The 16820-nt window shown below is 43.8% G+C and overlaps 1 protein-coding gene across 1 annotated transcript in view; it reads left to right on the forward strand.

Annotated features, from left to right (window-relative positions):
- Positions 1-16820, forward strand: part of cntn5 (contactin 5) — a gene marked incomplete at its 5' end in the record, with an annotated part of 143570 nt that overhangs the window by 90453 nt on the left and 36297 nt on the right. Inside the window, 2 exons of the mRNA XM_079373669.1 lie at positions 8365-8485; positions 10825-10983. Coding sequence (XP_079229795.1) covers positions 8365-8485; positions 10825-10983 — 280 coding nt within the window. The remainder of the gene's footprint in view (positions 1-8364; positions 8486-10824; positions 10984-16820) is intronic.

The raw sequence follows: 16820 nt of genomic DNA on the forward strand, positions 1-16820 counted from the left end.
AGAGCAGCGCCCGTTCCGCTTGGGCAGCCATGGCGGAGCAGGGAGCTCGGGCGGCCTCAGCCTCTTCGGCAGGAGCCCTACTACCCCCCCCAAAAAAATCCTTGGGGGAAGTAGGGGCTCGATCTGGTACTTGGGGCTGCTCTTGAAACGCAGACACTTGGGGGCGCTCGGGAAGCACGGACTCTTGGGGGCGCTTGGGAAGCGCAGACTCTTGGGGGCGCTCGGGAAGCGCGGACTCTTGGGGGCGCTCGGGCAGCGCGGACTCTTGGGGGCGTTCGGGCAGCGCGGACTCTTGGGGCGCTCTGGAAGTGCAGAGCTGAACGGAACCAGCGGTGTCAACGGAGAGCTGTATGGGACCAGTGGAGACGTATGAGACGCAGGAGGGCTGGACAGGATCAGTGGATTCATAGGAGGGCTCATGCGAGGAGCTGGCACTGGATGGCGCTTGCGAGGAGCAGACACTGAGGGCACTTGTGAGGAGCAGCACTGGAGGGCACTTGCGAGGAGCAGGCACTGGTTTGTAGAGAGTTTCAACTGGAGGGCTTGCCGTACTCTCTGCCAGAGGGCTTACCACTGTCACGACAGGAAGGAGGAAGCAGAGATGCAGGTGAAACAAGATGTTTATTAGTCAGATGACATGAATACAGCACAGTCTCTCGGATGGGATGGTGACGCAGGGACAAGATGGACAGCGTGCTGATGATGAGTGGTGACGGTGAATCCAGTGACGGTGAATATCCAGATGACGAAAACCACGAAGACTCCAGACAGACGAGGACCAGGAACAATGAAGCAGACGACACACGAAGCACGATACGGAGGACATCAAACAACGATCTGACAAAGACAGGAGAGTGCGGTGAGACTTTATAGGTGAGTGGATTGGCAGCAGCTGGTGCGGGGAATGAGATCAGCTGGCGCGCTGATGAGCACTGAGCGGCGACGCCCACTCACACATACACACACACACACAGAGAACAACAATGCACGGGACATGAAGAAACCAGTGAATTCATGAACCGTGACAGTACCCTCCCTCCTAGGAACGCCTCCTGGCGTTCCCAGACTCCCTTACCTGTCGATTGTAATCATCAATAAGGGAGTGATCCAGAATGTCTCTAGCAGGTACCCAACTTCTCTCCTCCGGACCGTAACCTTCCCAGTCCACCAAGTACTGGAATCCGCGTCCCCTCCGCCTAGAGTCCAGAATACGATTGACCGAATAAGCGGGTTCCCCTTCTACGAGTCGCGGCGGTGGGGGAACCGGGGCTGGCGGATTTATGCGTGCATAAAACACGGGTTTAATTTTGGACACATGGAAAACGGGATGAATCCTCCTGTACACTGGAGGGAGTTTGAGGCGGACTGTCACCGGACTAATGATCTTGGTGACAGCGAACGGGCCAATGAATTTAGGAGCAAGTTTATTAGACACGGAGCGGAGAGGAATGTTCTTAGTAGAAAGCCACACTTTGGAACCGACGACGTATACGGGAGGTCTAGACCGGTGGCGATCGGCCTTGGCCTTGGTGCGCGCTCCCACCTGGAGTAGAGTCTCGCGGGCTCTAGTCCAAGTGCGATGACACCTCTGGACAAAGGCGTGGGCGGAGGGAACCGCAACTTCGGATTCCAGACTAGGAAAAATTGGTGGCTGGTAACCTATACTGCATTCAAACGGAGACAGGCCCGTAGATGACACTGGTAACGAATTGTGGGCGTACTCCACCATTGACAGTTGTTGGCTCCATGAGGAAGGATTCTTGGAGACCAGACATCGCAACGTTCTCTCCAAATCCTGGTTGGCTCTCTCAGTTTGACCATTGCTCTGGGGATGAAACCCTGAGGACAGACTAACAGTAGCACCCAGCAACTTACAAAACTCTCGCCAAAATTTGGACACAAATTAGTGACCTCTGTCGGAAACCACGTCCGTCGGGAGGCCATGTAACCGAAAGACGTGGTCAACGACTGTTACCGCTGTCTCCTTGGCTGAGGGTAATTTGGGCAAGGGAATAAAGTTGGCCGCCTTCGAGAATCGGTCCACCACGGTTAAAACTACCGTGTTGCCCTGAGAGGGTGGGAGGGCGGTGACAAAATCTAGAGCGATATGGGACCAGGGTCTCGAAGGGACCGGCAGCGGTTGAAGGAGCCCATCTGGGGGTCTATTGGAAGTCTTACCAGTGGCACAAACTGAGCAAGCCAAAACAAAACTGTGAACATCACGAGCCATAAGTGGCCACCAAAATCGTTGCTTGACTAAAGATGTAGTGCGACTGACTCCTGGATGACAAGCCACATTGGAACAATGACCCCACTGAATAACGTTGGACCGTAATCCCTCCGGCACAAATAACCGGTTCGGTGGGCAGCCGACCGGAGGTGTTACCCCTTGTAAGGCTGTTTTGACCTTCGATTCGACCTCCCATGTGAGTGTGGAGACAATTAGTGTCTCTGGAAAAATGCACTCGGGAGTAGACGGGCGATCGGAACGGTCAAAAATACGTGATAAGGAATCGGGTTTGATGTTCTTGGAACCCGGGCGGTACGAGAAAGTGAAATCAAAACGTCCGAAAAAAAGTGCCCACCGAGCCTGCCTGGAGTTCAATCTTTTGGCAGTTCTAATGTATTCCAAGTTTTTATGATCGGTCCATACGATAAAAGGTACCCCCGACCCTTCTAACCAGTGACGCCATTCCTCCAATGCTAACTTGACTGCCAACAACTCTCGGTTACCAATGTCATAATTACTCTCAGCAGGGGACAAACGATGGGACAAAAACGCGCATGGATGCATTCTGTCGTCCGCCGGAGAGCGCTGGGATAGCACTGCACCTACCCCCACCTCTGACGCATCGACCTCCACCACGAACTGACGTGATGGATCAGGGGTGACTAAGATGGGGGCTGAAACAAAGCGGCCCTTCAGTTTGGCAAACGCAGCCTCAGCTGCGTCTGACCACCTGAACGTAGTCCTGGGGGAGGTCAAGGCGGTCAGAGGCGCAGCTAGTTGGCTGAAATTGCGAATAAAACGCCGGTAGAAGTTGGCGAAGCCCAGAAACCTCTGTAGGGCCTTACGGGAATCTGGACTTGGCCACTCCACCACAGCCTTAACCTTGTCAGGATCCATGCGCACTCCCCCGGACGACACAATGTACCCTAGAAAAGGAACAGACTGTGCATGAAAAGCGCATTTCTCCGCCTTGACAAAAAGCCCATTCTCTAGCAGCCTCTGAAGCACTCGCCGGACGTGCTGCACATGTTCCTGGAGAGATGAAGAAAAAATCAGTATGTCATCCAGGTAAACATATATGAACTGATCTACCATATCTCGCAGCACGTCATTGACGAGTGCCTGGAAGACCGCTGGGGAGTTGGACAGACCGAAGGGCATGACCAAGTATTCAATGTGCCCCCTAGGGGTGTTAAAAGCAGTCTTCCACTCATCCCCCTTCCTAATGCGGACCAAATGATAAGCATTACGTAAATCCAATTTTGTGAAAATAGACGCTCCCTGCAATCTCTCGAAGGCTGAAGACATTAACGGCAAAGGATAAGTATTCTTTACCGTGATGTTGTTCAGTCTCCGGTAATCAATACAAGGTCGCAGGGACCCGTCCTTCTTCCCCACAAAAAAGAACCGCTGGAGAAGAGGAGGGACGGATGAACCCTGCTGCTAGAGAATCAGAAATATATTTCTCCATAGCCTCTCTCTCTGGAACAGAAAGTGAATATAACTTGCCCTTAGGCGGAGACGTACCTGGCAGTAACTCTATAGCACAGTCATAGGGACGATGTGGAGGGAGAGAAGCAGCCCGAGACTTACTGAACACCTCCTTCAGGTCGTGATACTCCGTGGGCACGTTTGACCAATCCACTGCCTCCTCCTGAAACGTAGAAACATAAACAGACGGACAAGCAGACATAAGACAAGACTCATAACATTTACTGCTCCACTCCGATACTGTTCTCTGCTGCCAATCGATTCTGGGGTTGTGCTTGATGAGCCAGGGGTGACCTAAAACAATGGGTGCGAGGGGGGAGTCCAGAATGTAAAAGGAGATGGTTTCAGAGTGGTTGCCAGATACAATGAGTGTGACGGGTCCGGTGGTGAAGGAAATGATGGGAAGGGCTTGGCCATTGAGGGCGTGAACTGCGATGGTCTGTGTGAGGGGTCGAAGGGGAACTTGAGTCCTATGTGCAAAAGCAGAGTCCATGAAATTACCCTCAGACCCAGAATCCAGCAGTGCGTGACAGTCCTGAGTGTGGGCTGACTATCGTAGTCTTACCGGGAGGAGTATAGATGTCGATGAGGTCTTCTCAGCGGAGATCCCACCCGACAGTAGCCTCAGACCTACTGTCGGGCTTGCCCCCTTTGCTGGACAGTTGTGGGCGAAATGTCCTGCCGTGCCACAGTACAGGCACAAGCCCTGGGATCTCCGCCTCTCCTTCTCCTCCCGGGAAAGCCGAGCTCGCCCGACCTGCATGGGCTCGTGATCGTAGACGGGACTGACCGCGTCCCTGCCGCTGGCTCGTGGTGTAGACGTCTCCCCGGGAAGCCGAGCGGGTAACCTCCGCCGCTCGACTCGAGAGAGCCGGGAGTCTACACGCAACGCCAGATCGACAAGCCCATTGAGTGTGGGGGGTAGGTCCAGGGCATAGATCTCCTTCTGGACGCGATCAGCCAGCCCATGCAGGAACATATCCCACTGCGCCTCCTCGTTCCACTGACACTCTGGAGCTAGGAACGAGGAGACGAGAAACTTCTTTCCAATAAACTTAGATCTTTATTTACCAAACTCAGGGATTACTGGAGACACAGACGAGCACATGAAGACGATCAGACCGGACACAGACACAGGGAAACGCAGGGCTTAAAAAGGGCAGACTAAACTAGATAATTAACAACACAGGGCTGGAAACTAATTAACTGATAATGATATGAAACGAGGACTGGGACGGGAAGACCAAATATGGGCATGGAAACACAGGGAGCACGTGGAAACACAAGACACAGGGAAACAAAGTCTGACAGTAACGTAATTAGTTTATTTTTTACGAAGTAAAGCAATATTGCAATGCATTACTTTTAAAAGTAACTTTCCCCAACACTGGTAAATTGTATGCATAGGTATAGAACAGTATAGGTGCATTTTTTGTAATTTTGCTAATACTTTTTGGTCACACTTTAGAATAGGGAAAAGTTATTCACTATTAACTACAACTTTTCCCTCAATAAATTCCTAATTTGCTGCTTATTGATAGTTAGTAAGGTAGTTGTTAAGTTTAGGTATTGGGTAGGATTAGGGATGTAGAATAAGGTCTTGTAGAATAAGGCATTTATATGTGTTTAATTTGAACTAATAAATGGCTAATATTCTAGTTATATGCATGCTAATAATCAACTTGTTAAGAGACCCTAAAATAAAGTGTTACCAACTTTTTTGTATATATATATATATATATATAGTAACTGTCAGTATTAACGTTTCATCAGTTATTTGCACATGCTTCATTTGGATGACATTGGTTGTACAGTTGTTGGCAGAAAATAATATCACCTTTTTTCAGTTCAAACACTACTGTCTACTCTCTCTATCTCTCTCTCTCTCTTTTATAAAACCATATGTCTGTTTTAACTGACTTTTTTTTTTATTATTGCCTGAAGGGTTGTCGCAGCAAACTGGTATTGACAATAACAGAGTTAAAAAAAAGTGTTAATGTCTCTACACTGTTTTGTACGCCAAAAAAGCGCACACAGAAACAAAGTTAAAGATTTTAATGATATTTTAATGATAGCATTTTTTTTTTGTCTTTTTCCGCAAAAGTACTTTTCCAGTATTTTAGTATTTTACCGCTTTCATGGTTTTTTTGAAAGCAGTATCATAACTCTATCTTCAGTATGTTGCTCCTAAACAGATGGAGTCTCAGTTACTTATTTTAGGAATGCCACATTGCACCAAATCCTGCTTTAACTGGAGTGAGAATCAATCCAGTGAAAGGTCAGTCAGGACCGTATGTCATCATGATGAAAGACCTGCTGTGAATCACACCATCATGTTTATCAGAGTCTCAGAGGAGCAGCAGCTCCACACACCCTCCACCCTTCCTGCGGGATTGACAAACACTCCCTGATTAGAACGCAACAGCAGGCATTCTGCCACCACAAAACCATTCACTGACGTGATTTCACAAGGCTGTATTTGATCAGAAATACAGTAAAAACAGCAATATTGTGCAATATATTGCATTTGAAATTAAATGTTTTTAATTATTTCAAACCTTTGACCGTTACTGTATATATTATTTTGCAGTAGGAAATGATGTCACTTTATAGGTCTCCCTGCATGAGCAAACTACATATTTGCAATCAACGATCAGTTCACTAACAAACTAGTCGAGTACTGGACAACTAGTCAACCATCATGGCCCATTCTTTGAGAGCATTCAGGACTAAGTTAGTCCCAGGCTATCTGCATATCATACATACAAAAAAAGATATTTCTTAAACTGGAAAGCTCCAATTTGATTGGCTGGTTTTGACAATAATATAAACTACTAGTTCACTACTCCGACATGAAGTTGCCTCATCTCATGCATGCATTCATCTACAGTAACTCCTAATAGGGATGGATCTCTCCTCAGTACCAGCTATGACTGAAACAATTAAGTTCAAACCGTTGTGTGTCCTCTTACTATCAGATTATAGGCACATTGATGTCTTCCCTCTGGCTGACAACATCATTTGGTTCGTTCACAGCAGCACTGAGCAACAATCTGCGATCTTAACTGTCACTGTTACATATTCAAGTGCAGTGTTAGCCAGGGTTTAGGAGATTTTATATTTGATTAGCCCACAATGGGTTTAATTGCTAATTGGCACAGCAGCTAACTGGGTTTTGGGTTGTTTTGAGAGTAATTCATGTAAAATTAGTTGATTAAAACTTCTGTTTATTGTTCCCTTTTTGCCAAAAAAAAAATAGCCAATGCTTTCATCCACATCAACATGCAAATTAGATTTAAAAATTTTACTTTGTAATTTTTAAATTCAAATTACAATTCTTGATCATGTTTGTTACCTCATTTCAAATTGGATTCAAATTCAGGATTTATACTGGAAATAAACTGAATTCTGTTAAATTCTGAATGACACACAACCCACACTGCTGTAAGAAGTGCCAAAATATGTCTAAAAATGACCTAGTACAGATAGTATTTCATAATTTATATTAATAAGTTGGTAAGTGTAATGTCAGTCAGATGCTTATAAATTAGGGACTTGGCTAGTGTTCATTCCACCCTTGAGATGCGTCAGCATTTCTGTTTGCATTAGCCATGTAAAATTAATAATTTATTTTTACATGTTGTTCTCATGTAGTTGTAGTTTTTCAGTGAAGAGTCACTTGTACCATAAGATGTTCTCATGAACCCCAGAAAACGTCTGCTCAGCAAACACTGTCAGAGTAGGCTGACTTTACTCAAATATTAATAGTTTTTTTTTTTCTTTTTTCATGGAAAAGTTACAAAGAGAGAGCTTGTGGATTTGTCAGATTAGTCCATAAAAAACTTAGTGGCACAAATCTTTTTTTTTAATAACGTTTTAGACATTTTATTTTAGTTTTAGTAGGCTTTTTATAGAAAAAGAAGCTTTTAATTGAAGCTTTTAGAAGAGAGCTTTTAATTTTGCAATTACAAAATTATTTTATATTATAATATATATGGGTTGTTTCAATATATATGGGTACTCTAGTTTTAGTTTTTCAAAAGTAAAAAAAAAAAAAACGCTATACAGCGACTGACAATATAAATGAGGGGAAATGTTTAATCGTCATGAAAATAGTCACAATAAAATAAATAACTTAATTAAAAAGTATTTTTTCTTGTGTTTTCCAAATATAATTTTCTTTCTTTCTTTCTCTTTCTTTCTTTCTTTCTTTCTTTCTTTCTTTCTTTCTTTCTTTTTCTATTTTATTTATTTATTTATTTATTTATTATTTTAAAGCAGAATATTCCTCACAGGTAGCACATATTTGTTGAGACAGTGCATGGCAGACAGTGGTGCAGCACCCAGCTGTCTGATTCATGTGCTGTAATTTTAATCAGCCCCTGTACTAAAGAGCTGCCTGTAGACCTTGAATTATTTGCAGTCTCGCCTGGGGCGTTTCTCATTTCCAGAGAAGAGCAGATTGAGGAAAGTAATGGTGCGCGTGCTCTTAAACTGAACAGGAATCTCTTAATCCACACAAGCCAATAGAGGCTGTAGCAGCAGCCCATTGCTCAGGTGTCAAGCCTCGCATGGAGCTCTATTTCTCTCTTGCCCTCACTTCTCTGTTTTCCTTTGTGCTTCCTCTCTTTTCCTCCATTTAGCAGTCCTCCACAGCAGACCTGATGATCAGGAGCATCCTCCTGAAGCATGCTGGGAAATACGGCTGTCGTGCTCAGACGAGTGCAGACAGTGTGCTTGCAGAAGCTGAGCTGCTGGTTAGAGGTGAGTACGCCAAAAACAAGCTTTTGGTAAGTTGCAGTTCATAATGAAAAACTGTGATTACAGTATTTTACAAATAACATGAAATCAAAATTGACCCTGTTGACTTTCTGAATAAATTTCCCTGGTTTTATTTGGGAATGATTCATGATTTATCTCTCTGCATAATTCAAAAGAAACAGGTGTTTGTTTTCTGAATATTTCATCTCAACAGTCTCCAGTTCAGAAATATTTTCTTTTCCAATGACATTACCAAGGTTGTGTAAATATTACACACTAACTTTCATTCATTTCATTTCCTGATGGTTGAAAGTTCCACCCTCCATTATTTTTTTTATTTTTTGTTTCTATTAATAAATTCAAATTCATTGTAACCAACTGCAACTATTAGAATATACAGTATTTCAAAATTGTCATTTGACAAATAAATCAAATATAATTAATGTCCACACATTCACACAATAGTATATATATATAAACTAGCTATTATAAAATAACTAATAATCATACTGCCCACTCCTGTCTAAATATTTCCAAAAATAATTTATTAGCAAGGAATTACAGCTGATTGGACCCACTATATGAGTATGCAAAATAGGCTATAATGTTTAAAGAATGTTAAAACTGACAAGAAACCAAAATTGTCCTCATTTACTGCCTTAATAAACCCCTAGTCTTGATTATTATACAAAAAAAGTGTTTTTATGGTAATTCATAAAAAAATGTAATAACTTTATGTGCCTCTAAAATTGGTTTTCAACCAGAGGGGCCCAGAAAACATCCAAGGGGGTCAAAAGATGAATTCAATTTCAAAAAATGTATCAAAACTTAATTAAAATGCACACAGAATCAAGATGTAAACTGACATAAAAGAGGGCCTTTGAAACAGGAAGGTTGAGAACCACTGCTATATAAAGACTTTTATTTCCTTCTACATATTAATGTTAACGAATTATAAATATTAGTAACTAAATATACAGTTTTCTTTGGAGCCGGATCACATTATGGATGCTAACTAATTATGAATGTTGTTTTACATTTTACGAAGTGTTTCTGCACTTTATATAATCACAAATAATTTCCTCCTACAAGAACTTGCAGCTTCTTATTTAATGAACAGCTTGTTAACTAACAAGTTTCATCAATGTTATTCCTCTATAAAACCTCACTTCCGTTTCTCCCCACAGCTGCGTGAAGTATTGCATGATTCTCTTGTAAACAAGCAGAGTCGTTATATTATCTATGCCTCAAACATCGTCGGCCTACAAAGAAATGTGTTGTCTGCGCTAGCTGACCTTCAGCCACGTGTGTTCATGATGTTGGCCGGAGTGCTTCCACATGTGTGCTGATTCCTTTCAGACGAGAAGACCCTTTTGTGGTCTCCATCCAGACGTAAAACAGGAACCCTACTGCTGCTGCCATGGTGATGCACCGTGCATATTAATATCCTCGACTGCAAAGGCACCTTTCAGTCCAACCTTTTAACACATCTCTTTTCAAACCACGCAGAATATTGACTTTCATTGGGTGAAGCAGCTGTCAGCCTCCCTGTTACACCCGTTTCCTCTTCAGCCAGTTGCTGATTCTGCACACAACGATTGCATTTACTTCTGAAGGCAGAGAAATGTGCATAAAAACAGTTTAAGACAGAAAAACCTTTCACCATTCAGCCATGCCTAAGAGGGCTGGCAGACTACACATAATAAACATAAAGAGGAAAGAGAGTGGGTTCTTTAATCAGTGTGAAATCCTTGCCGAGAGATCAGTGTCACCCAGAATCATTCCATGCTTAAGAAATTCTTTGTAGAGATTGAGTGGAATTGAATTCCACATGTATACACATACACAACGTTCCTTGTCATCTCATTCATTACACCGAGTTCAGTTCTTAGCAATGTATATTACTAATCAAAAATTAAGTTTTGATATATTTACAGTAGGAAATTTACAAAATATCTTCATGGAACATGATCTTTACTTAATGTCCTAATGATTTTGGCATAAAAGAAAAATCAATAATTTTGACCCATACAATGTATTTTTGGCTACTGCTACAAATATACCGCAGCGACTTAAGACTGGTTTTGTGGTCCAGAGTCACATATGATATACGTTATATTATTTCAAATTGTTGACCAGTAGTGTGCATTAACTGACGCACCTGTAGATAATTATAGTGATAAATTTCTAATGAATACTGAGAAACAAGTTCCACACAATCAGTGGATTATCAGGGGAAAGAAGGCCAGATGTTATTATTATTAAACACTGGAAGAAGGTCTGAAAGTCTGTTAAATGTATCCTTCAGTTTAGTTTGACTCAGTGGTGGCGTTTGTTTCCAGGCCCTCCTGGACCTCCTGGAGTGGTGATTGTAGAGGAGATCACAGATACCACGGCGACGTTGTCATGGAGCCATGGAGTTGACAATCACAGTCCAATCACCACCTACAATGTACAGGCACGAAGCCCTGTCTCTCTGGGCTGGCAAACAGTGAAAACCGGTAATCACTTCCATGCACATTAATGTCACTGTGTGTGTGGGTGGGTGTGTGTTTAAGCGATGCAAGTTACGAGCAGTTCAGATTGTATTCAAATGCTCTAATAAAAGATCATCATTATGTTGTATGAATCAGAATCAGAATTAGCTTTATTGCCAGGTATGTTTGCACATACGAGTAATTTGTTTTAGTGACAGTAGCTCCACAGTGCGACAGAATGACAGCAACAGGACAGGACACCGATAATTAAAAAAAAATTAAAATTAAAATTAAAAATAAAAATAAAATAAATAATGTATACACTGTAAAAACAATTCCGTAAAAGTTACGGTAAAAAAACTGGCAGCTGTGGTTACCAGAATTCTACCGTAAAAAATACGGTAGCAACGTTTTAGGTTTTACGGTTTTAACTTAAATTTACAATTAAATACCGTAATTTCTTTAACTGATATAATCTTAATACACCAACCTATTAAAGTACTGAAATCTGTTTTGCTCCTTTGAAATACACTAATATCCACCAAATGCAGGTGATGATGAGAAAGTCACATGATGAGCCAAAGCCCATCACAAACAACTTTTAAACAATAGAATATACAGAAGGTGCACAGTGTCATTCACACAAGCACTAAACACCCTCATGGTGAGACTCATTAAATATGCTATAAACATAAATTTAACAACATTAGATGTAACATACAACCCTAATAAACATAACCGATAAGAAAAAACTAAGAAGAAACACAGTTATTTCAAAGAAAAAAACGTCAAATTCAAACAGAATTTGAAATGGAATGCAGGGAATTCTGGGAACGTCAGTTTACGGTTTTCCCTGTAAATTTTACAGGAACTTTCCGTTAACCATGTAACAGGTTTTTAGTGTCATCAAAATCATTATAATATGAATTTGCTGAAAATATTTATATTCAGGAAGGAGACATTAAATTGAGCAATTGATTTTATTTATTTATTTTTTTCAGAAGATTTGTATTTCAAATAAATGCTGTTCTTTTTATTTATCAAGGAGTCCTGGAAACAAATTGACTATGGTTCCATGAAAAAATGTTAAGCAGAAAAACTGAACCAATGTACATACTTGAGCAATGCTCACAATAATTCTATTTGCAGCCTTGAGCATATGAGTTCGAGAGCATATGAGACTTCTTTGAAAATAATTTAATATAGACTACTGTGTATAATTATTTTTAAAGTTAGTATTGGACTCATATTGAAATTAAATCAACTTCCATGTGAGAGTTTAAAGTTTTAATGGTCACTGACTCTTCAAATGCTCAAATACTTCTATATTTCTTGTTATATAAGATCTCACTTCTAACCTTTGGTTTTCAGCATATGACTGCTAACAGTGTCTGTGAATGCAGACTGAAGCACTAGGAGTTGACTTTTCCTCCCATCTGTTTGTAAGGATGTGCGACAAGAGCCCAGTGGGCCTCGATTAAATGTCTGTTTTGCTTTTTTAAATGTCACTGGCTGAAATCTCATGGCAAATTAATTTGAAGGTCATTAGTAGGTTAACTTTACCATCATTTGGAATTGTGGGAATCTCATGAGTCACATTTCATCCCAAAATTGAAAGAAACGTATATTTTACATAAAGAACATAACAAATATTATCGTTATACTAAATATATATTTCTTTGAAATTCACCCAATTATTAGCTCTCATTCTTTAGTAATTTGTCAGATAAATAAGACTCACTATTTTTTTTTTCTATTGCTATCAGGAGTTAAATAGCTTTATTTTGGGTACCTTGGCTGTAATACCACTTGTAATTATCCGCTATTATCCAAAGACAACAGCATTTTGTGTCATCTGTTCAAACATTAGCAGTCTGCTTTGGATAATAGCAACATTTTATGCAATGATTTCGACATTAAATGGATGAAGCGTTCTTTTCAGTTTGAACATTCCACGCGAATGACAGTAAGAGAGATAAGGCACAATTAGTGTACACGATGCTGTAAGTGCTGAACCTAGTCAGATTAGAACAAGGAGACAGAGAAGAAAATCTTTACTTTGGAGTGTTTAAACACTGCTACCACTTCATGTTCTTTACTCTGCTTTCCTCTTCTGGGAATAGCGTAGGCATAAAGGGGCATTCATGCTGACAAAGCATTCAAAGTCATTCATTTCCAATTTAAGAGATTTGAGGCGACATGAGCAACAAAGACCATTGGAGATGCAACAAACTTTAGCAGAGTTTGACTTTTGCAACTACACAGTAACTCAGTGTGTTGTAGAGTTCAGACAGCATATTCATACTTGTCAGAGAGTCACAGTCACCACCGTCAACAGCAATCACCAGATCACAGTCACCTGAGTTCTAATCACCCGCACCTGCAGTCCCCCACTCTCTCTCTGACACTCATCGTCTGGTCTACGGTTCACTACCCCGGACAGTAACCTGACTCCATATGCACTTACCCAGTCTCTCCAGCGATTCTCCAGCGTTGACTCCAGATCTCCCGAGCTCACGGTTTCCACTTCTCTGTGAACGAGACAGATATCAGTTCTCACCAAGACACTCCGAATTGGACAAAGCATCAAGACACTCACCTGCCTCTCTCTCTCCTCACGATCTGCATTACCTGTCAATAAACCATCCTGTTGTATCACTTACCTGTTGTTACCGACTCTGTTTGTGACAGAAGACCGGACCAGTACCGACACTTCTATGAATCCCCGGCCTTCATCTCCGATTGACAACACTCTTCGTGCCTCGCTCATGCCAGCTCCAACCACTCCACCATCTGCCTCTGCCAGTCCCATGGCTTTACCGGCTGCCGTGATTTGGCTGAGTGTGGCGGCTTTCTTCTACAACTGGCCTTGTACATCAAAATGCAACCACAGCAGTTTCCCACAGAGCGCTCCAAGGTAGCCTTTTTAATCTCGCTTCTCTCAGGTAGAGCATTAACTTGGGCTAGAGCCATATGGAACACCAACACTGCCATAATTAATTCCTATGAAGCATTTACTAATCATGTTAAGGATGTGTTTGGATGTGCTACCTGAGCGCTACTGCAGTTACTAGTTACTGCACCTGTGTCAAGGCACTTCCTCTAACCACAAGTACATGGTACAGTTCCGTACTCTGGCGGCAGCTAGCGGTTGGAATGAGGTGGCTCTTCTCAGCACTTATTGGCAGGGATTAGATACCAGCATCCGTACCCAGATGGCGATATATGACGATACCGTCGGATTGGAGAGCTTTATGCAGAAGGCTAAACGCATCTCCCAACACTTTTCTGCCTGCCACTCCTCCGAAGCCGCTCACCAGCCTGTCTCACCTGCCAACGGTTCCCCAGTACCAGAACCCATGCAAGTAGACACCGCTCGTCTCTCTAACCATGAATGTGCCCGCCAATTGGCAGCAGGACTGTGCCTCTACTGTGCCTCTCCTGACCACTTCATTAAGTCCTGCCCCGTTAGACCCCCACGTCCAGCGGTGAGCACACTCCAGATTGACCCATGCTTTCCAAGCTTTCTGTGCTGAGTGTACAACTACTCACTCCAGTCCAATCTGTTACAGCCTCTGCTCTTGTCGACTCGGGCTCCTCGGGCAACTTCATCTCCCAAGACCTCCTAAGTCGTCTTCACCTGCCCCATCAGCGGCATGCCTGGGAGCTCCGAGTCGAGACAATCAAAGGAAAGCCACTTGGACGTGAGTATGTGAAGTTTAAGTCTCCTCCAATGAAGCTTCAGATAAGCAACTTACATGAGGAGGAGATCAAGTTTCTGGTACTGGAATCCCAACGCCCACGAAGCATTCGAGAACCTCAAGACCGCATTCAGCACAGCCCCTATCCTTCGCCATCCCAATCCTCATGTGCCATTCGTGGTGGAAGTGGACGCCTCCACCACGGGAGTCGGGCCTGTGCTGTCCCAGCAGTTTGGTGAGCCTGCAAGCCTCCAGCCTTGTGCATATTATTCTAAGAAACTAACCCCAGTGGAGCAAAATTATGACATCGGAAACAGGGAGCTGTTGGCCATCCTTTCACAGTCATCACTGATCACAAGAATCTCCAATACCTCCGTGAAGCCAAGAGGCTCAACCCTCGACAAGTACCCTGGACTCTGTTCTTTACCCGGTTTGAGTTCACCATCACCTACTGTCCTGGAAACCGTAACTGCAAAGCTGACGCCCCATCTTGTCTGTATTCTCCTGATACTCCTGCGGACCCCGAACCGATTCTCCCTCCAGCCCTCATTGTCAACCCCATCTTCTGGAACATTGACAAGGACATCAGAACCGCCACTATCACTGAACCCGCTCCTCTGGGAGGCCCAGAAGGGAAGACTTTCATTCCATCATCCCAGCGACAATCCCTTCTGGGCTCAGTTCACAATGTACCGAGCTCTGGACATCCAGGCAGCCAACGGACCCTCTCGCTCTTCCAAGCTCGGTACTGGTAGCCCAGTATGTCCCATGATGTCATCAGGTACGTCCGCATTTGCTCCGTATGTGCCATGTCCTCGACTCCTTGTCATCTGCCAGTGGGCAAGCTCGTACCTCTCCCCATTCCTCGTCGACCCTGGTCTCACCTGGGAATAGATTTTGTAACTGATCTCCCTGAATCGGAAGGTAACACCTGCATACTAGTAGCAGTGGATCGCTTTTCTAAAGCATGCAAATTGATACCTCCCCGTGGACTGCCAACAGCCTTGGAGACTGCAGAACACCTCTTCCATCAGGTATTCAGGAACTTCGGAGTGCCAGAAGAAATAGTATCGGATCGCAGTCCACAGTTCATCTCCCATGTGGGGAAAGCCTTCTTTTGCATACTAGGTGTCACTGTGAGCTTGTCCTCCAGTTACCATCCTCAGACAAATGGCCAGGTTGAGCGAAAGATCCAAGAACTCGGACGATACCTCCAGGCTTACTGCCAAGAAGATCAGTTCAGCTGGAGCCGCTTCCTCCTGTGGGCCGAGTATGCACAAAATTCCCTCCGACAGAACACCACAGGCCTCACGCCTTTCCAGTGCATACTCGGTTACCAACCCCCACTCTTCCCTTGGATGGGAGAGCCGTCGGAGGTTCCAGCTGTAGACTGCTAGTTCCGGGCGAGCGAGAGAGTGTGGGACTCAGCACACATCCACCTCCAGCAGGTAGTGCGGAGACATAAGAGCTTGGTAGATGCCCGGTGTGCTCCAACTCCCATCTACCACCCTGGAGACCAGGTGTGGTTATCCACCCGCGACCTGAGACTCCGCCTGCCCTGTAAGAAGCTGAGTCTCCGCTATATTGGTCCGTTCAAGATCCAGAGGCAGATCAACGAGGTCACGTACCAGCTCCAACTACCCCCCAGGTATCGAATTTGCTACACGTTCCACGTTTCCGTGCTCAAACTATGCTCTTCTCTCACTCCAGATTAGCACGAGCCGGATCCTCCTGAAATATTGGGCCAGCCGTCTATATACCAGTTTCGCAACATCATGGACTCGTGGCGATGGGGAGGCCGGCTGGAATATCTCGTGGACTGTGAGGGCTACGAACCCGAAGAGCAATCCTGGGTGGCCTGGGATGATATCCTTGATCTTATGTTATTGCAGGAATTCCATCATATCCATCCTGATCGTCCCGCACCCAGAGGCCGTGGTTGCCCCCGTCGCCGCATGATGGGTAGTATCAGAGAGTCACAGTCACCGCTGTCAACAGCAATCACCAGATCACAGTCACCTGAGTTCTAATCACCTGCACCTGCAGTCCCTCATCAGCACCTATAAACACCACTCTCTCTCCACACCCCTTTAAAATATGGTTAATGTGTACTTAAGAATGTCTTTAATTTTTTATACCACAACAAAAGATTAAAAGACT

The sequence above is a fragment of the Barbus barbus genome (assembly GCF_936440315.1).
Source record: "Barbus barbus genome assembly, chromosome: 23".
NCBI classification, from domain to species: Eukaryota; Metazoa; Chordata; class Actinopteri; order Cypriniformes; family Cyprinidae; genus Barbus; species Barbus barbus.